Source organism: Heterodontus francisci, chromosome 8 (genome assembly GCF_036365525.1).
Source record: "Heterodontus francisci isolate sHetFra1 chromosome 8, sHetFra1.hap1, whole genome shotgun sequence".
Lineage (NCBI taxonomy): Eukaryota > Metazoa > Chordata > Chondrichthyes > Heterodontiformes > Heterodontidae > Heterodontus > Heterodontus francisci.
Genome location: NC_090378.1, coordinates 113,334,835 through 113,357,977, shown reverse-complemented (window position 1 = coordinate 113,357,977; position 23,143 = coordinate 113,334,835). Strand labels below are relative to the sequence as shown.

The 23,143-nt window shown below is 40.2% G+C and overlaps 1 protein-coding gene across 2 annotated transcripts in view; it reads right to left on the bottom strand.

Annotated features, from left to right (window-relative positions):
- The window catches only part of LOC137373082 (solute carrier family 53 member 1-like), a 454,369-nt gene that overhangs the window by 413,115 nt on the left and 18,111 nt on the right, over window positions 1–23,143 (bottom strand). For both annotated transcript variants that reach the window (XR_010975579.1, XM_068037939.1), the window contains exon 2: window positions 11,205–11,256. Coding sequence is in view for 1 of the 2 variants with exons in the window: in XM_068037939.1 (XP_067894040.1) it covers window positions 11,205–11,256 (52 nt within the window). In the remaining variant the exon portion in view is untranslated. The remainder of the gene's footprint in view (window positions 1–11,204; window positions 11,257–23,143) is intronic.

Below are 23,143 nucleotides of genomic sequence, written 5' to 3'. Positions count from 1 at the left end.
ATGTGATTGCACTGGAGAAGGTGCAGAGGAAATGCACCAGGATGTTGCCTGGGCTGGAGCATTTCAGCTATGAAGAGAGCCTGAAAAGGCTAGGGTTGTTTTCCTTAGAGCAGAGAAGGCTGAGGGGAGATATGATTGAGGTATACAAAATTATGAGGGGCATTGATAGGTTAGATAGGAAGAAACTTTTCCCTTAGCGGAGGGGTCAATAACCAGGGGGCATAGATTTAAGGTAAGGTGCAGGAGGTTTAGAGGGGATTTGAGGGGAAAAAAAGACAAATACAAAGATGACTTTAACTCGTGCACTGCATTTTTGAAGCTCTATAATCATGATTACATGTTAAGGGGTTCCATTACAAAATAGTAATCTGACCATTTCCCTACTCATGTCTGTACACAGTGCTGCCTTACTTACACTGATAATTTCCCACATGGTGACTCATCTAAGCCAAGCTGTCGAGACACACTGAGCAGAGGGATAAGCACTCCCAAAAGGAAGTAAGGGAAATTCAGGGCAAGCCAAACATAGCAATGAGGTGGACAATGCCAATGGCAGAAGCCTGGCAGACTCTTCAGACATAGAATGCTCTGCACAAAATGGAAAATAAAGGAAAGACGGCATTGCACAAATTTACGTGAAGTTACACTATGGCAGATTGCCAACCAAAATCCACTGAATGTCAGTGTATCTACTTAGTTTACTGGCTCTGTATATTCTGATATCAGCTTAAAGCCCATAACAATTTGAAGTTTGCTAGCAATTTGTCTAAATTTGATTTGTATCTTCCTGCATCCATTTTCACAGAATGCCTCCCAATGCAGTGCATTTAATAGTACTCTACTGGAAAGTGGCCAATCTTTGCGACCTTCTACTGGTATTTACAGGTACATTGTTTTTTTCCCCCTTTATTAGTGTTTTTTCCCACTGCATGATCTGAATTAATTTAATGTTTGTATTCATTGCTTTTGCCAGGATATTACCTTGTTTTGTCTTAATTCACAACTATAATATTTACTCATTGTAATATTTGCTCCCAGGACTAAACTACAAATGAGACCTTTCATCTCACTGAGCAGTCTAAAAAGATATTATGATAAACCAATTTTATTAGGGGCAAAAGCACAACTGAGATATACAGTTATTACAAAAGGAACAGCACTTCCAAAAACATCAGTCCCTATCAGCCATTCAAACAGATAACTCCAATGAATAATTTATACACATGCTTTCATCTGCACTAACCAAGCATCTAACTGAAGGGGAAAGACATCTGGGGAAATGCCTGCACATTTGCCAATTAAATGCCACAATCAGCAGGGTTTCGTTTCATCATACAATAAATATAGCAATGTTTTCAGGGGCCATAAGTTAGAGTGCTCTGCAAAGACAGTAGCTCCACACACACGCACAGACACTTGCGGATCAAGTGTCTTTTCTTAAAAGTCTGTATGTTATTTGGAGAGAAAGGGTACATTGAATTCTTTTGAAAATAATGAAAATTGCATTACGATTGCATCCACTCTATCAAGACTACTGGACATTGTCGATACTTGGACCCTGAAACTTCAGCTGCCTCAGTGTTTAGCATCACTAGAACAGAACACAGAAAGGACTCATATGACCTGCAGCAAGTTTCACAAAAATTTATGATTCGGACTTGTATTTTTCTATATTCTTTTTGATCTTAATTCAAGGCATGACATATGCGATACCTGGGGAGCGTTATAGACCAGCAATTCCATTAAAGATTCAGACATTAATACATATAACAAAATTAAAACCTAAAGGGATTCACAAACACTCATTAAACCCAAGATGGAATCAGTGTTTTGTAATGTACGCCCTACTATTTTGCACAACTAACATACAAAAGAAACCTTATATATCACAGTCCAAGGAAATTGATGAAAAACACTGATATATAGTGACTTTGATGCAACCAAATTTCTGCACCTAGCCCAGTTCCACTCTTCTACTCTCTCAGGCTGTTGCAACATATACCTGCACCAGCCCTGACACACCAGTATAAAGCTGGCCCTAGCCATCTGATATCAATACCATACTAGCCTCCATATTATTCTCCCTGCTCTCCTTACTCTGACTCTTAGTTAGCATGTGTGATGTGAGGGAACAGACAGAGTTGGAACAGTTAGCACTATTCTTATCTCTGTCATAGGTTTGTCTGTTTGAAATAGCAAGGCCTAATGGAATCAGGAGCATAAATAGGAAAGCAATGCCTGTTCCAACTATGGATCTTGTACTGATTGGGAGCGTGCCAGATCAGGACTAGACAGTAATACAGGGAACTAGTGCAGCAATTACCTCTGTAGAGTTCAGTTAAATTGCACATAGCAGCCTGAGAGATTTGAGTTTCGGCTAGAAACTCCATGCAGTTGGATAGGAGAGCAGGTGAGTGCAGCTGAATAGAGAAACAAAACTAGGTTTAATATATCGAAGTAAAATTAAATGCAATTTGATTCTAGGGACTGGGAGCACACTAAACCTTTGGCACACCAAGCCATGCTACACATCAAAGACTGATATATTAACATCCTCCAGCATACTAAATATTGCTTGCACTATCAGGACGTTCTTCATGTTTACCGCCTTGTAGCTTGCTTACTTTGTGCTATTATTAGGTAAAGTGTAATGCTGGTGAATGAAATTTTTATTCTTTGTCCACTCAAACTGTGAGGAACAGTCAACAGTACAACTATTAATTTTGTACTTCTATATGCGATTCATTTAGAGCTACATCACCAGAGTGAAGTATTCACACTTTCAAGCCTGTCACTGGTGGGATCAATTTGAGGTGATGAATTAAGCACATCACACAAGAATCATATCGGCACAACTTTAAGAGTATTGACTTAAGCGTGACTCTTCCTATGGAATACTGGCATCAATATACTACTACCAGGGTTCCGATGAAGGGTCACCGACCCGAAACGTTAACTCTGCTTCTCTTTCCACAGATGCTGCCAGACCTGCTGACTGATTCCAGCATTTCTTGTTTTTATATTATATATAATATACTACACAAGTCTAGTGACAACAATAATCAATTTTACATAAATACATTTTCACATATTTACAGAACTGAAGAAAAACTTCAAAAACAACATTTCATTAATTAAATTTAACACAAGATGTTAGTCGTGTGGAATAGATTATTTACATCAGCCCAGAAGAATAAAGCTGCAGTCAAACGCACCTTGTTATTCTGTCATCAGTTTGTCAAAAGTGAAACAACCAAGGATTACTGGGCAGCATGGGATGATATTTATAGTGCTTTAACATTGACATTTCTAACTGCTTTGGAACAGGCTGCCAAATGGTGGCTTTGGCACGCATGTAAGTGACCTTCAAATGGCATGTTTTTAATAATACAGTAAACAGCCAACAGCAGAATTGAAAATTTATAAAAATAAGAACTTGTATTTATATAATGTCTTTTGGATCCTGAGGACTTGTCAAAGCACTACACAGCCAATGGATTAATGTTGGCATGTAGTCACTGCTGTTTTGTACACAAACGTGGCAGTCAATTTTGGCACAGTGGGATTCAAAGAAGGAAATAGGTAATTTAGCAATTGATCTGCTTTAGTTGAAGACTGAAAGCTGGTCAGGACTTAGGTGAACTCCATTGCTCTCTTCAAATAGTACTAGGGGACCTTTTATATTCACACTTCATTCAAACAATAAGACTTCAGACAATATAGTCCTTTAGTACTCCATTGAAGTTGTCACCCTAAACTACGTGCTCAAGTCCTCGAGTGACCCTTGAACACACAATCTTCTGACACATAAGAGTGCTACTACTTAGAACTAAAGCTTTTATTGTCCCATTTTGTGTGCTCAAGCTGATGATCATACTGCATATTATTTTACCCTGCGTGGGTTTTCTTCTGCCTACTGTAGATCTCCCACTGAAATCATAATTCATTGCATTAAAATTTATAAAATTCTCCAAACAGGTTTACTCCTAATGTAATGCTTGCCAGTTATAAAATCCATTCTAACCTTCCAACTTTGGAGAAACATGCAACGCTCTGCAGATTTCATGCAATGTCACTGCAGCATATATAAGGGGCCGCAGTTCTATAAGTGTTCAGTCTCAAGGAGCCAGATTGATATCCCATTCATCAGTGTTGTCTCCGTTGGAAACAGATGGTAACTGTCAGGCAAGCCCCACACCTGCCAAGACTGAGGCACACATTATTTCACCACATGAAATAATCAGGGCGGCACAGCGGCGCAGTAGTTAGCACCGCAGCCTCACAGCTCCAGCGAGCCGGGTTCGATTCTGGGTACTGCCTGTGCGGAGTTTGCAAGTTCTCCCTGTGACCGCGTGGGTTTTCGCCGGGTGCTCCGGTTTCCTCCCACAGCCAAAGACTTGCAGGTTGATAGGTAAATTGGCCATTATAAATTGCCCCTAGTATAGGTAGGTGGTAGGGGAATTGAGGGAAGGTATGTGACAGGGTAATGGGATTAATGTAGGATTAGTATAAATGGGTAGTTAATGGTCGGCACAGACTTGGTGGGCCGAAGGGCCTGTTTCAGTGCTGTATCGCTAAATAATAAATAAATGAACATTAAAACTTAAAATTGCAAGCCCCTGACTGGAAAGACATTTGCATAGTAACAGATAGTATTGAAACAATGAGGACCCAGTCGTTGCTTCCCCAATACATTGAAGAAGTGGTCAGACCAGTTTTAGTCACATGACTAACTGGCTGTTGCAGAGGTTTGAACTGAGAGTTTTAAATTGGAGAAAACAGGGTTTGAAATCAGAAAGCTCCTGGTTTGAGAACATCTCTCTCCTGTCTGCTCTCATCTCACTCACACCAGCTTCAGAAACCATTGAGGACACAAGAACCTCAAAGAGAGAAAAGATTCCTACGTTAAACAAGGTTTAAGAAGAATACTGGGCCCCAATGAAAAGTAAGAGCTGCCTACAAGCTGGATCCACAGAAAGAGCAACCAGAAACCCCCTTCCGAGACTGCCTCAAGCCTTTCACCTTATATTTTCCTCTCCTCTTTTCTATCCCTATCTGCATGTGTGTATCACTTGTGCATGCTAGCGTGGGGGCATCATTTATCCGTAGGTGTTAACTGTATTAGAGTTTAAGTTTAAGGTTTAACAAATTTCACTTTTCTTCTTTAAACCTAAGAAAGCCTGTTTATGCTCATTCCTTTGCCTTATAATTGGAAAGCTGTGAACAAGGATTCACCAAGGGGGAGCTCAAAACACAGTGTGTTTAAAATAATACCCTGTTACAATAAGACCAGGTGAAGACAGTAAAAGACCCCTAGACAACTTTCTCACTTGGTCATAACAGAAATAATGAGGTTATTAACAACTTGGCACCAGAAACCTCCTTGATATGGAGTTTCACTGAGTCTCTCTGATAGTACACATGTACAAGGCAGCATTCAACTCATTATCTCCTCTCAACAGGAGTCACCATTCTTGATTCATGTTTCCTCTTTATTGCTCGTCAGCTTCTTGCTTCCTTTAGAACCATTTAAGGCTTGCCTGTCATCCGGTTTCCTGTTCTGATAAACATGAAACATTAAAACATCTTTGCTCTTTACATATGCAGGCAGACCTGCTGCATAATTTCAGCATGCTGTTTTCATTTCAGTGGTCTTATCCTGCAACTTATCCATGTCGCATGTGTAAAAACTGCTCAGGGGAAGAGTTCAAATATCAGAGGACACAAGCTAAAAATTAGATCATTAAGAAACAAAGGACATCAGGAGGAGCTACACAAAAAAGGGTAATCAACTTGCAGACTATCTTACCAGGGAATTGTATGAATGGCTTCACGAGACTCTACTTTCTGGGAAAAGACTGAAGAAACTCAGACTTTTCCACCTTGAAATGCAGCACCCAAAAGGTGAGCTTAGAAGGAAATAAGCTAACTGACAGGACTGGATAGAAGTAAATTTGGAAAACTTTTAAAAACATTGAATGAAATTAGGGGACAACGTTAAAAAAAACATGCAATTTTCTAGCGCCTTTCACTACATCAGGTCTTCCCAAATTAAATACTTTGAAGTGCAGTCACTTTTGCAATGGAGGAAATGCAGCAGCTAAATGGAGCATAGCTAGCTCCCATAAACAGCCATGTGATGAATACCAGATAATCTGCTTTAGTAGTGGGCTGAGGGATAGATATTCCACTGCTCTTCTTCACATAGTGCCATGGGACTTTTTTTACATTCATATGAAAGAAAAGACAGGGACTTGATTTAACATATCCAGAAGGCAGCATGTCCAGCAGTGCAGCACTCCCTCAGTACTGCATTGCAGTGTCAGCCTATATTATGTGCTCATGTCTCTGGAGTGGAGTTCGAGTCCATGACCTTCTGATGCAGATATGAGAATGCTACCAACTGAGATTAGATTTGACAGTCAATCTAGTAAAAGGTAAATGTAGGACAGATACCAAGAAACTCTTCTTCACACAAAGACGAATCAATACATGGAATGAAATAAACAATGGAAAAAGAACAGTAGACATCAGAACCCCAGAATCATTTCAGAAAATGGAGGAACATAAGTGTTTTTCTGAGTGGATGAACCGAGATGGGTTTAATTACTTTCTTCTCCATAATTGTCTTGTGAAAGGTTAATCTTTCTTTTTCTGTCCAGATACTGGCAGTCCAGCCATGTTTTTCAAGCATATTGTTTTTATTTCAGATTTCCACCATTAGAGTTTTTTTCTTTTACTTTGAAAATAGTAGCAAGGCTTGGCTTTAGTTGGAATGAAATTTACTCAGAATATACTATGGGCAAAAAAGAATGATTTAGACACTTGATCAAATTTTCACTTAGAAGACAGTGATCTGAACTGTAAAATCTCCCAAAAGTTGGAGAAGACACCAGGAAAGATAGCATCCTTTGTTGGCACAGGGAATCATACGGGATTACAGTACTATTAAGGCAGAGCTGCAGCAAGAGATAAATTTAACTTTCTGAAAGGTTTATAGAAGCTGTTGCTTCCTTTTATCTCGCTCCAATTTCAAGCCTGGCATCAAACAATTGCTTCATTCCAGAGCTTCGAAGGTTTAATTAACCTTCATAAAGGAACTTGCAGCCTATGGCAGAGCCCAGCACACCCAGTCTCACAAACAACATTGCTATTGTAAAGAGGATCAACAGGAACAAAACGAAAAGGAATAATTAAACTCACTATATAACCTCAAAGGACTGCAGCAGAACAGCTGCATCAAAACAGCTATATTGAGCCATATTTCCAACCCGGAATACACAAGATATCTTACAAGTGACCAGGGAGAAACAAAGTCAGGATATTTTCCCTATCTCACGGATATGTTAAGCCATAACAGCAACAAGAATTACCACTTTAAACCAACCAGAGGTTAGGGAAGATGTTGTTTTTAGTTATGAGTATAAGATGAGCCAGTGCTACACAGCACTTCACTAGCCCCTGGTCCCTACTAACGCCATGTGTCACCATAGTTAGCTGGTTATTTACTGGTCGATGGTTTTATCGTATTTCAAATATTGTGTCATCCCCCACATTTATGCAATTTCAAAAGCTGTATGGCAATTTATTTTGCTGGCATTCTCTGAATGCAGCATTTAAATCCAAATTTCCTACAGGACTCAGCATTCCTAAAATTAAACCTGTGAAATTTAGGATCCTAAGCCAACTTGCACAAATTTCTTTTTCGGTTTTATGGCTCATTTCCTACAAGGACCCTCAGCTCCCTGTCATCTCCCTATTTTTTTTATTCTTTCATGGGATGTGGGCATCGCTGGAAAGACCAGCATTTCTTGTCCATCCCTAATTGCCCTTGAGAAGGTGATGGTGAGCTGCCTTCTTGAACTGCTGCAGTTCAGTGCAGGTACACCCACAATGCTGTTAGGGAGGTAGTGCCAGGATTTTGATCCAGCGACAGTGAAGGAACGGCGACATATTTCCAAGTCAGAATGGTGTGTGGCTTGGAGGGGAACTTGCAAATTGTGGTATGCCTATGCATCTGCTGTTCTTGATTTTCTAGGTGGAAGAGGTCATGGGTTGAAAAGGTGCTGTTGAAGGAGGCGTGGTGAGTTGCTGCAGTGCTTCTTGTAGATGGCACACAATGCTGCCACTGTGCACCAGTGGTGGAGGGAGTGAATGTTTAAGGTGGCGGATGGAGTACCAATCAAGCAGGCTGCTTTGTCCTGGATGGTGTCGAGCTTCCTGAGTGTTGTTGGAGCCGCACTCATCCAGGCAAGTGAAGAGTATTCCAGCACACTCCTAACTTTTGCCTTGTAGATGGTTGACAGGCTTTGGGATCCTGGTTTAACATCCCTTCCAAAAGATAGCACTTCCGACAATGCAACACTTCCTTAGTGCTGCACTGAGTGTCAGCCTGGGCGATGTCAAGTCTTTGGAGCAGGACTTGAACCCCAAACCTTGCAACTCAGAGGTGAGAGTACGATCACTGAGCCACAAATTATAGCTTGGAAAGAACTCCACAGGCAGAAGTGATGTGTGAAACTGCACTACTGATATTCCACAATTGTTATACATGTTGCAAGACGACCGTTTTCATTGAGACTGGAATTCCATAATCTGTTGATAGCAATTCACCAAAACAATGGAAAACACTAGCACTTCTCAATTGACAAAAGTAACTACTTATGATGCTTATAACTGCACAGAAATAATACAAAACAAAGATAGAACTTTTTATTGAAATAAAAGTCGTCTGTGAAGTTTAATTATTCATGACAACCTCACTAGAAATTCCTAGAACTTGTTTGACCTAACTGAACTGCTCATGTGGAACAATTCCATGTGGGAAGGCAACCAAAGCAAGCACATCACTACAAGAGCACAAAATGCACTTCCAGAATGGTATACAGTTTTATTCCTTAATTGTGATTGCGTATTTCAAATTTCATGGACCACTAACTATTCAGCGCTGTTGCAAGGATTTCCGTAAAGTGTAATGGTGGGTGTGGGAAATGTTCATTCGATACTCACCTAAACTGAATAACTCAGCAGTGCATTTATAGATTAGGTCCTATAACATGCATTTGGAGAGAACTTAATACTAGCTAGACACTATCAGTAGAAACAATGAGATGATGAGTTAAAAGCATCATGCTCTATTAAACTGAACTGTGTAGAATGCAATTTTGTTAACTTACTAGGACAATTAGACATCCATGCTTAGAACCATTTACGACGCAGGAGGCCATTCAGCTCATCGACTCCATGCCTGCTCTCCAAAGAGATATGCTGTCAGTCCCACTCCCTAGCTCAATCCTCATAGCTCTGCAAGTCTATTTCCCTCAGGTGGCCATCCAATTTCCTCTTGAAGTCACTGATCATCGCCTCTTCCACCACCCTTGTGGGCAGCGTTCCAGGTCATTAACATCCGCTGTGCAAAAAAGTGCTTCCTTATATCCCTCCTGCATCTTTTGCCCAAAACTTTTAATCTGTGTTCCCTAGACCCTGTACCATTTGTTAATGGGAACAGCTTTTCCTTGTCTAACTTATCTAAGACTGTCATAATCTTGAACACTTCTATTAAATCTATTAAACCCTCAATCTCCTTTGTTCTAAGGAGAACGAACTCAGCTTTTCTAACCTAACCTTATAACTAAAAATCCCACATCCCTGGAACCATTCTGGTAAATCTCCTTCATACTCTTTCCAAGACCCTAACATCCTTCCTGAAGTGTGGTGACCAGAACTGGACGCAATACTCCAGTAGGGGTCTAACCACAGCTTCATAGAGGTGCAGCATAACTTCCCTGCTTTTGTACTCAATGCCTCTATATATGAAGTCCAAGATCCCATATGCTTTACTAATCACACTCTCAATATGTCCTGCCACCTTCAAAGATCTATGCACATGCAACCCCAGGTCTCTCAGTTCCTGCACACTCTTTAGAACTGTGCCATCAAGTATATATTGCCTCTCCCTATCCCTTATGCCAAAAAGCATCACCTCATATTTGTCAGTATTAAATTCTATCTGCCACCTCTCTGCCACCCTATCTATGTCCTGTTGCAGGCGGTTCATATCATCCGCACTGTTTGTCGTACCTCCAGGTTTGGGGTCATCAGAAAGTTTTGAGATTCTACTCTGAATTCCAAGACCCAAGCCATTTATATATAGCAAAAAAAGCAGTGGTTCCTTAGGAACACCACTGTCCACTATTGTCCAGTCTGTAAAGCAACTACTTACTTGCTTTTTTCTGTCCATAACCCAAGTTTTTATCCAATTGGACACTGACCCTACTATTCCACGAGCTTCAATTTTCTTAACCAGCCTTTTATGTGGTATCTTATCAAATGCTTTCTTAAAATTCATATAAACAACATCCACTGCATTCCCTTTATCAACCTTGAATAAAGATCAGGAACAACAAAACTCAAGATTGACCAAAACCCAATTCAACTCAGACATGAAGAGAAAACAGCCATGTGGAAACAGCCCTCAAGTCTCATTCATCTGAAAGAGCCATCCTCTGTCCTTGAACTCACTTACTGCCTCAGCCAGAATGTACCTGGTATTGAGGAAAGAGAACAAAGTGCTATACAATCACAGTGCACACAATCACTAAAAATTCAGTATTTTTTTCTGCTGATCCAAAGATAGTGCCATTACTTTGCATTTCCAATAGTCACTCATCAGCCACTTCACAACCTCTCCCGATCATTTGTCATTTGCTTTGCCTCTTTATTACTTGAAAACCTTCCCCCCCATCCCCACAATTTAGTGTCAGCTTCAAACTTAAAGCAGCCTGGTTGGTGTCTCCATATACACATACTGTAAGCAGCAATCGAGTCATTGTTGATCCCTCAGGCGCTCCAATAGTGACACCATGCCACAGCTTTAGCCAACTTTTAATCCACTTCATATATTTACATCACATTCAATTCCTTCCTACCTTGTTTGTGTTGCATGGTATCTATGGTCAGAATTATTTTCCCATGAAAAGTAACAACGTCCAATTATTAAAGATAAGCCCAATTTAGCTCCGACATGTTCCCCCTTCCAATGCAATGCATTCTCTCCACTTTATTTTCAATTTTATTTTATTATGCTATGAGACTGGTATCACAGTGAATAACTCCATAATTTGGGATGCAGATGTTAAATTTTGTAGTCAGTAACTGCAATAGCCAGCTTTGCTCATCAGTCGAATTACATGAAAACACATTACCTTCTAAAGATGGCGCTTGGTCTTGGGCTGCATATAGCATCTCTTTGAAAGCCTACAATACAAAACATTTCAAAATTAAACACCAGTTATAATTTGAAAAAGAAATTATTAAAATCCTAACATCAATAAATAAGTTATGATATATAGGACTCCTTATCACAGTTTCACTTACTCTTTAGTTCCTTGGTAATAACTATTTGCTTCAGCCACTTCTTTCCTCCATTTCAGATATCGCAAGCCAATTGAGACACCAACATTCTGTGCACAGTCTAGTGTATGACTGTATCTCACAGATCAGAAGTTCCCAGGTTTAACTGCAGTTTTGTGCTGAGTTACCTGATCTCATCTAACTGCTCCAATTGGTGCCAATAAAGATCAATAATCAACCTCTCCTGACTGCTATCCTCTGTCCTCTGCTGGAAAATGCAAATATGCCATCGGGTGAGGGCAGGTAAGGCTTGCGTGAAATGCTCTCCATGGTCAAATGGCCTGCTGACATTCATCACCTGAGCTACAGGTGAAGTGAGGTGCTGAAGTATTGCCAGCACCCATGAAACCATACACATCAAGAGTCTTTGCCTCCAAAATTCACAGGAAGAAAGTTAAAAATATTGATCCAAGCAACAATCTAACAGCTGAATTTATACCATCATTTAGAAAGCAAAGCAAGATCACTGGCAGGAGGAGGGAAGAGAGAGAATAAGGTTGTGTGCAAGCAAATCCAACTTAAGATGCGTTATGTCAAAACTAATCTGGAGTGAAAAAATATCTCCTGGTATGAAAACGAGAAGTTTTGTTTCTTCAATCTGATATATTCTCAAATAGCACCACAGCACTTAACTTGAAAATGCAGTAATATTTTCTCAAAGGTCAGGAAAGTAGCTGTATAACTAGAACACAATTGAGGAAAGAGCGTAATAAAACCACTTGGTGCTCGTAGTTTTGCACTACAATGGCTTTTTAAAAAATAAATTTTTAGAGAGGTCATACATCAAAATTTTGAAGTGTGCATATGTTCCCAGCCCCACTAAAATCAAGGATGGAGCCAGATGACAGAAGAGGTAGATGGTAAACAATAATTTACCTATTGACTACAAATATACATTTTAATACATATGGGTTTATTTTTATCTGCTCTCCTATTAGTGAATGTAATCTACAACACAGATGAGACCGTTTGATTAACAGGAGGTTGTTCCAAGAGTTAACAAGTTATCTGCTTTACCAGAACTTTGCATTCATCCACATTATGCACCAACTGCAAAAAAAGACTTTCCATGAGGCTGCCGAAAAGCCTTTCAAAATCAATCTCACTTTTGCCTTACACATGGACAAATTCAGAAATCCCTTTCTCCCTCACCTGAATTAGAGGACCTCATGCATCACTTCTCGCTAATTAGAAATAAAAAGTTTTAGATGCATACTCAATTCGTGCTTTGTTGGGTATTGTAATGTTTAAGAATATCAGGTTTTTCCACTATTCTGTTTGAAATTGAGTATCGATTAGAATTGCCCATTGCAGTGTGCTTTACAGTTCACTGCACTCTAATGTATATCACTAAACAGTATTAAAAGACAGCTAGATACCAAGCTGTTGATCAATTTATAACCATGAATCTCTGAAGAATTTGTTAAAAAGGCAGGTTCTGGTTGGAAAAGTTAACTAAAAAATTAACTATTTGTAGTTTTTTTGTATATAAATTTAATGCAAGTACAAAGCATTCTACAATGTGCAAACTACACTCTACTTGCGCTGCATTTTTTCCTGAATTAGGACGGTGATTCATTTTATTTATCATAAAACAAGTTAGTGGCACCAGAATGTAAATTGTGAAATGAGAAAAGGCTTTTCAACCTATCAAACCAACTCCTTCCAATATGCCACATTGAGTCTTCATTGTCCTGGCATGCCAATAACAGTGTTTCTGTCTTTAATACAGCTTTTTAAAATATAGCTCCTTCGTGAAGTTTCAAAATGGAAAACAGAAAACAATCTATCTGTGATAAACAAGCACGGTTGTGAGTAGAAAATTAGTTAAGACAAAGAGCCTTTGTACAATATGCAATTTTGAATTGTACCTAAATAAATATTTTGTAAACACGTGTGTTTAACGGCTCAGGGCATACATCCTCATGTACTGTCCCTTTGATAATGTGTCATTCGCAACGCTATGTTGAAAAGGGATTGAACAGATTTTGCAGTAAAAAGCTCATCATTGCTCATCGTCATTAAGGAGCAAATGAGACAACTTCTGCCAACCACACATGCACAATTAAACACCAAAATTAGGAGTTGTCAGAGTTGCACTGTTCCTCCTGAAACTTTGCTATAAGAGTATCTCACCAAGAGACTCAATATTCGAATATATGGAAGGGGGTTGAGTTGGGGTATTTACATGATAGATACCCACTAAACACGCCAGAAAAAGTTAGGCCTGCCCATTCCAGGGTAGGCAAAATCATAACAGCGTGAAAAGTCTTACTTATTGCCAAAAAATCTCTCTGACACTGAAAATTAACTTTTACAAGTGTGGAATCTCATTGCTTCTTATTATTATTGTTTAAGATTTATAAAATAAAGAATTTTAAACAAAATGTTGATATTTTTCTTTGTCTCTCATCTCTCTCTCTCAATTCCATCTTTCTTTCACTCTCTTTATTCGACTTTCTGTACATGATTTTGCATTCTAACTTAGTCTTCATGGTTCAAACTCTGACTGACTCAAAAATTCTTCAACCTGATTGGTTAAGGAGATATGCAGTTGCCTGTCCCGTTCACACAGGTTGGATCCTCTGAAGAGGGCACTGTTTTATAATGAATTACACAGAACATACAATACAGAAACAGGCCATTCAGCCCAACGAGTCTATGTCGGTGCTTATGCTCTTCTCACACTTCCTCATCTATCAGCATAACCCGCTATTCCCTTCTCCCTCACACGCTTATCTAGCTTCCACTTAAATACATCTATTCTATTCACCTCAACCACTCTGTGGGTAAAGAAGTTTCTTCTGAATTCCCTATTTGATTTATTGATTATCTTTGATTGATGGCCTCCAGCTTTGCTCTTCTGCACAAGTGGAAACACTATCTTTGTGTCTAATCTATCAAAACCTTACATAATTTTAAAGACCTGTATCAGGTAATCCCTCAGCATTCTCTTTTCCAGTGAAAGGAGACCCAAACCAGTTCATCCCTTCTTGACAGTATAACCTCATAGCTCTGGTATCATCCTTGTAAATCTTTTTTGCACCTTCTCTAGTGCCTCTATATCCTCTTTATAATATGGCAATCAGAACTTTGTGGACTAACCAAGGTTTGATACAAGTTCAGCATAACTTCTGTACTTTTCAATTCTATCGCTCGTGAAATAAACTCTAGTGCTTGGTTTGCTTTTGTTATGGCCCTATTAACCTGCGCTGCTACTTTCAGTGATTTGTGTTTGTACTCCCAAATCACTTTGCTCCTCTACCCCTTAGAATCTTATTTTCCAAGTAATAACTCACCCCCTTATTTTTCTTAACAAAATGTCATATCTCACACTTATTTGTCTGGAAATTCATTTGCCAATTATATTCCCATTCTGCAAGTTTGTTAATGTCTTCTTGTAATCTGCTTCATTTCTCCTTAGTATTGACCATTTGCCGTCATCTGCAAATTTAGAAATTGTATTTTCCATTCCAACATCTAAATTGTGAATCGAAATTGCTAACATTGGTCCCAGCATTGTTCCCTGTTGGATCCACCTTCTGCCACTCTGAAGAGCAGCCCTTTATCCTAGTCTTGTTTTCTGTCTTGCAGCCAGAAAGCTACCCATTTTACTACTTGTCCCCAGATTCCATATACTCTGACCTTATTCATTGGTCTATTATGCAGTACCTTATCGACAGCCTTTTGGAAATCTAGATATATTGCATCGATGACATCAAACTTGGAGGAGTAGCAACAGTGAGGATGATATAAATCAACTGCAACAGGACATAAATAGGCTAGCAGAATGGGCAGAAAGGTGGTAGATGCAATTTAACATAGACAAGTGTGAGGTGATGCATTTTGGCAGAAGGGACAGGGAGAGGCAATATCGAATAAATGGCACTTTTCTAAAGAAAGAGTGTGCAGGGACAGAGGGACCTGGGGATTCATGTGCCTAGATCTTTGAAGCTGGCAGGACATATTGACAGTAATTAGTAAAGCATATGGATCTTGGGCCTCATGAATAGAGGTATTAAGTACAAAAGCAGGGAAGTTATGCTGAACCTTTATAAAACTCTTATTTGACCACAACTAGAGTACTGTGTCCAGTTCAGGTCACCACACTTCAAGAAGGATGTGAGGGTCCTTGAGAGGGTGCAGAGGAGGTATAACAGAATGGTTCCTGGGATGGGGGATTAGCTACAAGGTTAGGCTGGAGAAGCTGGGGTTGTTCTCCTTGGACCAAAGACGACTAACAGGAGATTTGATAGAGGTGTACTAGGTAATGACAGGTTTAGACAAGACAAAGAAAAGCTGTTCCCATTAGTTGATGGTACAAGGACTAGGAGACACAGATTTAATGTTTTGGGCAGGAGATACAGGGGGATGTGAGGAAAAACGTTTTATGCAGCGAGTGCTAATGAACTGGAACTCGCTGCCTACCAGGGTGGTAGAAGCAAAGATGATCAATGATTTCAAAAAGAAATCGGATGGGCATTTGAGGGAAATAAACTTGCAGGGCTACAGGGATAGAGTGGGGGAATGGGACTGATACGGAGAGCCGGCATGATCATCTTCTGTGCCGTAATAATTCAAACACTATTTTGCATTACCCTTGTCTACTCTCTCTGTTATTGTTTTCATAAATTCAAAGCTTGGTCTAGCAAGACTTTTCCTTTTGAAATCCATACTGGCTATTCATTATTATATTTTAGGTTTCTATATGATTTTCTATTTTCTCCTTTAGTAGGGATTCCATTATCTTTCCTACCATAAATATTAAGTTGAATGGTCTAAAGTTCCCTGGATATACTCTGTCTCCCTTCTTAAATACAGAGATACCATTAGTTATGCTCCAGTCCTCTGGCACTACACCTTGTCCTAACGAGTTATTAAATATATGTAACATATCTCTTCCCCAAATTATTTTAAAAGACTCAAATGTAATCTGTCTGAACTGGGGGCTTTTTTCCTCTTTGAGTTTTGTTAGCTTATTTAATAGCTCTCTTCTTTTTATTTTAAATGCTGTTATATTGTTTTTAATATCATCCTCCAATGTCATTTCCACCTAATCCGTCAACCTAGTAAATTCTGAAGTAATTATTTAATATTTTATCCATTTTGCTATCACTGCCTGTGATTTTATACTGTCCTTCCCTCAATGGTCCTGTCCACATCGTGATTTTCCTTTTTTTTTTAAATTTATGAGCCTGTAGAATATTTTACTATTTTTAGTTATGTTCCTTAATAATTTGATTTCATAGTTCCTCTGCCTTTATAAATTCTTTTTGACTTCTTTCCTAATTTCGTCATATTCTTTCTCGTCAAGCTCTCCCCTGCTGTCCAGGTATTTGGTGTAGGTTTCTTACCTTATTATGTATGTTTATTCAATCGTAGTGCCTCATTAACACTTAGTTTGTTCTTTTTTAGTGGAATGTATTTTTCCCTGGATTCTGAACATCTTTTTAAAAGCTTCTCACTGCTTTCCACATCATTGTTTGCCAATATTGTCTATTTTATTTTCCTATGTTTCTATTCACTAAGTTTCAGCATAGAAGTCCACGGAAAGTCTGTGTATATGTGTAATGAATGGCTAGTGCCGTTCATTCGCCGCCGACTGCAAAATCCAGACCATTAAACAAATAGCACATGGTCTTCAGCTCTGTTGTAAACACAGCATGCAAAGTGGGCATATGGAGCTCACAACTTCCACCTGTAACCTCTCTTCCAATAAAACCACAAAGGAGAAAACTCAGCTTCCTCATCTAAAGAGCCATTAGTTTCTCACTAAGACAGCTTTCTGAAAAGAAGGTGCAATTAACCCTTTAGGAACTGGTTCTAATTCACTCGACTATTGTACTGAATCACATCTTTCTGCTTTTTAAATCTATGAGTAAATATGGACACTAGTTTTGAATGTCCAGAAAGGTCCAGCAGTCTGGTACTTTCTACCTTCTAAATTGACTGGAAAATGTGTTTTCCAGCATGCAATACTGGAGCAAAATTTTACATTTGAGCAACATTAATCTACACATGGCAGAATATATAGTCACAGGTTCTAATTAATTGGGCGCATGCCTGCTTACAAAAATATTCAGAAAATGCTTGCACTGTATTAGGTTCTCCAAATTTTGCCAATCTAACTAAGGGTTAGATGGGGAGGCAGTGGCATAGCGGTAATGTCACTAGACGTGTAATCCAGAGCTGAGGCTAATGTTCTGGGGACATGGGTTCGAATCCCACCATGGCAGATGGTGAAATTTGAATTCAATTAATAAATCTGGATGGGGTGGCACAGTGGCGCAGTGGTTAGCACCGCAGCCTCACAGCTCCAGCAACCCGGGTTCAATTCTGGGTACTGCCTGTGCGGAGTTTGCAAGTTCTCCCTGTGACCGTGTGGGTTTTCGCCGGGTGCTCCGGTTTCCTCCCACAGCCAAAGACTTGAAGGTGATAGGTAAATTGGCCATGGTAAATTGCCCCTAATGATAGGGAATATGGGATTACTGTAGGGTTAGTATAAATGGGTGGTTGTTGGTCGGCACAGACTCGGTGGGCCGAAGGGCCTGTTTCAGTGCTGTATCTCTAAATCAAATAAAATAAAATAAAATAGGTGAATTAAAAGTAAAATATCTAATGTAAAACTTCTGAAATTTTCTCCAACTACCAAAAAGTAACCGAAACAAAACTCTAAAATATTCATGTTACAGTTTAGTTTTCAACCCTGAACAGCCGCATTCCATCGTGAATCTGATTTCACTATCATTTTATAACAGTAAACTTAAGCTTTATGTTAACTCTTATGAGCCTCTCACAGTTAAAGAATTCAGTCACAAAGCATAAAAAATGGATTGTCTAGGATCCCTATACATGAGGACAAGATAATTCCCAATCAGAGCAATCGCAGACCTGTGCAGGTTTTTGTTCGTTTACTTCCTGGTTTCGCAATTCCTCAAAACACCTTTAAAGCATAATTTATACTGTCATGAGGGAGGGACAAAAGATTTCTTTTCCCCAAAAAATATACTTTATTCATAAAAAATTTATAAAAAAAACATTACAAACCAGTTCCAATTTGACATTCCAGAAAATGCAAAGGATACAGGAAGTGAGTTGCCTCACAACCCTTGCCATTCCATTTTACATGCAATGTACATTTGCATTACACAGCAAAACCATATTTTGGTGCATACAGCTCGAGGGGTTTTACACGGGTTCCAGTCCCTCAGTATACTATGGAGGAAGGACCTTACAGAGTAGCCTTTTCCCATTGAGCCTTTGCGGCGGCTGCCCCAGGCTTTAGTGTGTTCCTCAGCACGTAGTCCTAGACCTTGGAATGTGCCAGTCTGCAACACTTGGTTGTGGACAACTCTTGCGCTGGAAGACCAGCAAGTTTCAGGCAGACCAAAGTGCATCCTTCACCAAGTTGACGGTCCTCCAGCAGTAGTTGATGTTTATCTCGGTGCGTGTCCCTGGGAACAGGTCATGGAGCACAGAGTCCTGTGTTACAGAGCTGCTCGGGATGAACCTTGACAAAAACCACTGGCATCTCTTTCCAGACCTGCTCTGCAAAGGCACATTCCAAAAGGAGGTGAGCAACAGTCTCTTCCTCACCATAGCCACCTCGAGGGCAGCATGCGGAAGCGGTAAGATTCTTGGTGCTAGTTTGAAACATCTGGATGGATTGAAATATTAAAATATTTATTCGTTGTGCAATGTGATATAACAAGGACTAGCAGCACCCAGGTTAATGCATGTAATTCCCCATACAGTAAACTAGTGCAGGAACACCGTCAAGCTGACATGAGGTGCTGCCTCACAGAAGTGCAATATATTGTGTCACAGTCTTGCCCACTTAAATGCTGTCTTACTTTACAGCAGGACTTTGACGGCAACCCTCAAGTAAAGCACCAAATAATTCAAGCTGGCAATTCAGTGCAGTATTGGTGCAGTGTACTGAGGGCGCACTGTGCAGTCAGATGTTAAACTGTGGTGCCATCTGCTCTCTCAGGTGGATGTAAATGATCCCATGGCACCAGATCAAAGAAAAGCAGGGGAGTTCTCTGGCTGTCCTTGCCAAATATTTAATGCACAACCAACTTCACTAAAAAATCAGATTATCTGGCCATTATCTCTTTACTGTTTACTGGGCACAAATTGGCTGCCATGTTTCCTACAACAGTGATTGCTCTTCAAAAGTATTTAATTGACTATAAAGTTCACTGGGATACCCTGAGCTTGTAAATGGCACTACATAAATGCAAGTTATTTCTTTCAAATAAGATGGTGCTTCTGCCTCAAGATGCACTGAGACTTACCCAAAAGGTGGCTTTTTGCCAACAATTCTGAAGGTAGAGGCCACCACCTTTACTGGCCTGCAGTTAAGCTAAGCAGCTCAGTCTACCAATACAGACCACTATCAAAGCTTTCCAATTGCTGATCTATTAGGACATTCCCTGCTACACCCCAGAAATATCATGACTCCTAAATTGCTTCTTCGAGCGGTTCAATAAAGAGGGTATTAAACATGGCATAACAGATGCAGCAACAACTTGTATTTATAAATCACCTTTAACATAATAAAACATCCGAAGGCACTTCAGAGAAGCATCATAAACCAAAATATGATACCAAACCACATACGATATTAGGGCAGGTGACCTAAACCTTGGTCAACGAGGTAGGATTTAAAGAGCAGATAAAGGAGGAAAGTGAGGTAGAGAGGTTTATTGAGGAAATTCCAGAGCTTAGGGCCCAGGCAGCTGAAGGCACAGCCACCAATGCAGAAGTGATTAAAATTAGGAACGCTCAAGAGGCCATAATTAGAGGAGTGCCAATATCCAGAGGATTGTAGGGCTGGAGGAGATTACAGAGATAGGGAGGACGAGGCAATGGAGAGAGTTGAAAACAAGGCTGAGAATTTTTAAATTGAGGTGCCTCTTAATCGGGAGCCAAAGTAGGACAGCGAGCACAAGGCGATAGGTGAATGGGACTTGGTACAAGTTAGGAAATGGCAGCAGAGTTTTGGATTATGTCAATTTAATGGAAGGTAGAATGTGGGAGAGACAGACCAGGAGTGCATTGGAATAGTCGCACCTAGAGGTAACAACGGTATAGATGAGGGTTTCAGCAACAGATGACCTGAAGCAGCAGCAGAGTCAGGCAATGTTAGAGGACGGAAATATGATGCAGATATGTGGTCGGAAGCTCGTCACAGGATCAAATACGGTACCAAGGTTGCAAACAGCATCTGGTTCAGCCCCAGACAGTTGCCAGAGAGTGGGATGGAGTCAGTGCCTCTGTGTTCTGTTAAATATATTTTTTGAGGATTCATTTTTGAAAGATTGAAGAAATGTTAAACTTTGGGGTTTTCAAAGAGGGTCATGTGAAGGCCACTTGCCTTTGAGAAAAAAACAGCCCCTGGAAATGTTTTTTTTTTAAAAACAGGTCACTGAGAGGTCTTGCGAGGAAAACAAGCAGTTTGGGAAACCACCAGAGAAATTTGGACTGCTGGAGAAGATGGAAGTTGTTTACAAAGATTGATGGAGGCCAAAAGGTTGGTTTTGCTTTTGAATTGTTTTGAGTTGGGGTTGAAATGTATAAAAAAGGAGAGAACTTCCAAGGAGAGAAGAGAATTCCCATGGAAGGAGAGAAGACCACAAGACAGCTCAGCTTTCCAGCACCTCTCTAAAAGACCCTAAGAAGTCCAGTGTGTCAACTCATCTCATCTCCAGTCTTTGAAGAAAAGCCTGCTAAATTAATGCTCAATGCCGCCGGAAAAGAACTGTTCTAAAAAATCCCAGTGACCCGTCTACGTGTACTCGGAGGCCAGAATGTATGCCAGTTTTGGAACACAACATATCACATCTGTTGTTTCTTCAAGAATGAGCAAGTATTTAGCCCAAGTGTTTTTTTTTTGTCTGTAATAGAGCTCTAAGAACAAAAATTCCTTTACTTTTCCGGTTAACCGGTGTATGTGTGTGTGTGCGTGTATGAGGGGCTAAGGTAAAAAGGGAACTTTAATATTTCAATTTGTGTGTTTACGCTTTACTTCATTACTAGTCCTCAGTACCTTGCTCTATGGCAGCGAGGCCTGGACAACGTATGTCAGCCAAGAGCGACATCTCAATTCATTCCATCTTCGCTGCCTCCGGAGAATACTTGGCATCAGGTGGCAAGACCGTATCTCCAACGCAGAAGTCCTCGAGGCGGCCAACATCCCCAGCTTATACACACTACTGAGTCAGCGCCGCTTGAGATGGCTTGGCCATGTGAGCTGCATGGAAGATGGCAGGATCCCCAAAGACACATTGTACAGCGAGCTCGCCACTGGTATCAGACCCACTGGCCGTCCATGTCTCCGCTTTAAAGACATCTGCAAACGCGACATGAAATCCTGTGACACTGATCACAAGTTGTGGGAGTCAGTTGCCAGCGTTCGCCAGAGCTGGCGGGCAGCCATAAAGACGGGGCTAAAATGTGGCGAGTCGAAGAGACTTAGTAGTTGGCAGGAAAAAAGACAGAGGCGCAAGGGGAGAGCCAACTGTGTAACAGCCCCGACAAACAAATTTTTCTGCAGCACCTGTGTAAGAGCCTGTCACTCTAGAATTGGCCTTTATAGCCACTCCAGGCGCTGCTTCACAAACCACTGACCACCTCCAGGTGCTTACCCATTGTCTCTCGAGATAAGGAGGCCAAAGAGAGATGAGTGAAGACTTGTTTTATAATAAACTGATAATTTTGTTGTTTACTGAAGAAACCTAGTTGGTGTGTTTTATTCTGCAATAAAAATAGAGTCTACAATTGACCATATTGGTAAGTAGGAAAAAATTTAAATATATGTTGTGACCCGTGGAGAAGTGGAACTAGAATAAATAGTGCATTCCTCTCCCCTCAGTCGTAACGCTTCCAAACAACTGGCTCAGCAACTGGTCATGCTTTTTCTAGGCATGAGTGTTATTGTGAAACACTGCAGATAAACAGATATATATTTTAAAATGTAAGTGGTCCAGTGTTACTCATTTAATGGCTATGTGAACATATTGACAGCATATTTTAACACCCCACCTCCCTGCAATAAAATTTACATTTTTCTTCTCCCATTCATTTATTTTCTGTTCGAGACTTTCCTCACCATTCAAATGGACAATCCTTTCCAGCTTTCACTTACAAAGTGCCTTTAATGTAATCAAATCTCCATAAGCACTTCAAAGAGGCAAAAATAACCAGACATCTAGACAGATTAGAGCAGGTAGCAAAAATTTTAATTGAAGAGGTAGGTTTTGCAGAGATTTTTGAAGGAGAGGAGAAAAATAGCAAGGCAAAGGTGGCAGGAGCATTCCAAAATGTGGAGATAAGCTGGCTGAAGGCTTTACGATCAATAGTGGAGAATGCAGGCAAGAGTGAGATGCAAAGGAAGCCAGAGTTGGGAAAGAGTAGACTGCATGTAGGAACATAGGTTGCTGATAGGGAGGGAAAAGGCTACAGAGATTTGCAGATGAAGACAAGGTTCTGGAAATCAATGTGCTGCAGGGACCAACAGCCAATGAAGGTTGCAAGGGGTGACAGAGAAGCAGAACATGTTTCAGGATCAAATACAGGCAGTGGAGTTTTGGACAAATGGCAATTTGTCAAGTGCAAAACTTGGGAGAAAGCTGGGAGGATTGATTAATGGATAGGAAAGTAAATGGGAGCGAGACTGGGACTGAGACAGGTGACATCAAGAAGATTTGGGCGGCACAGTGGTTAG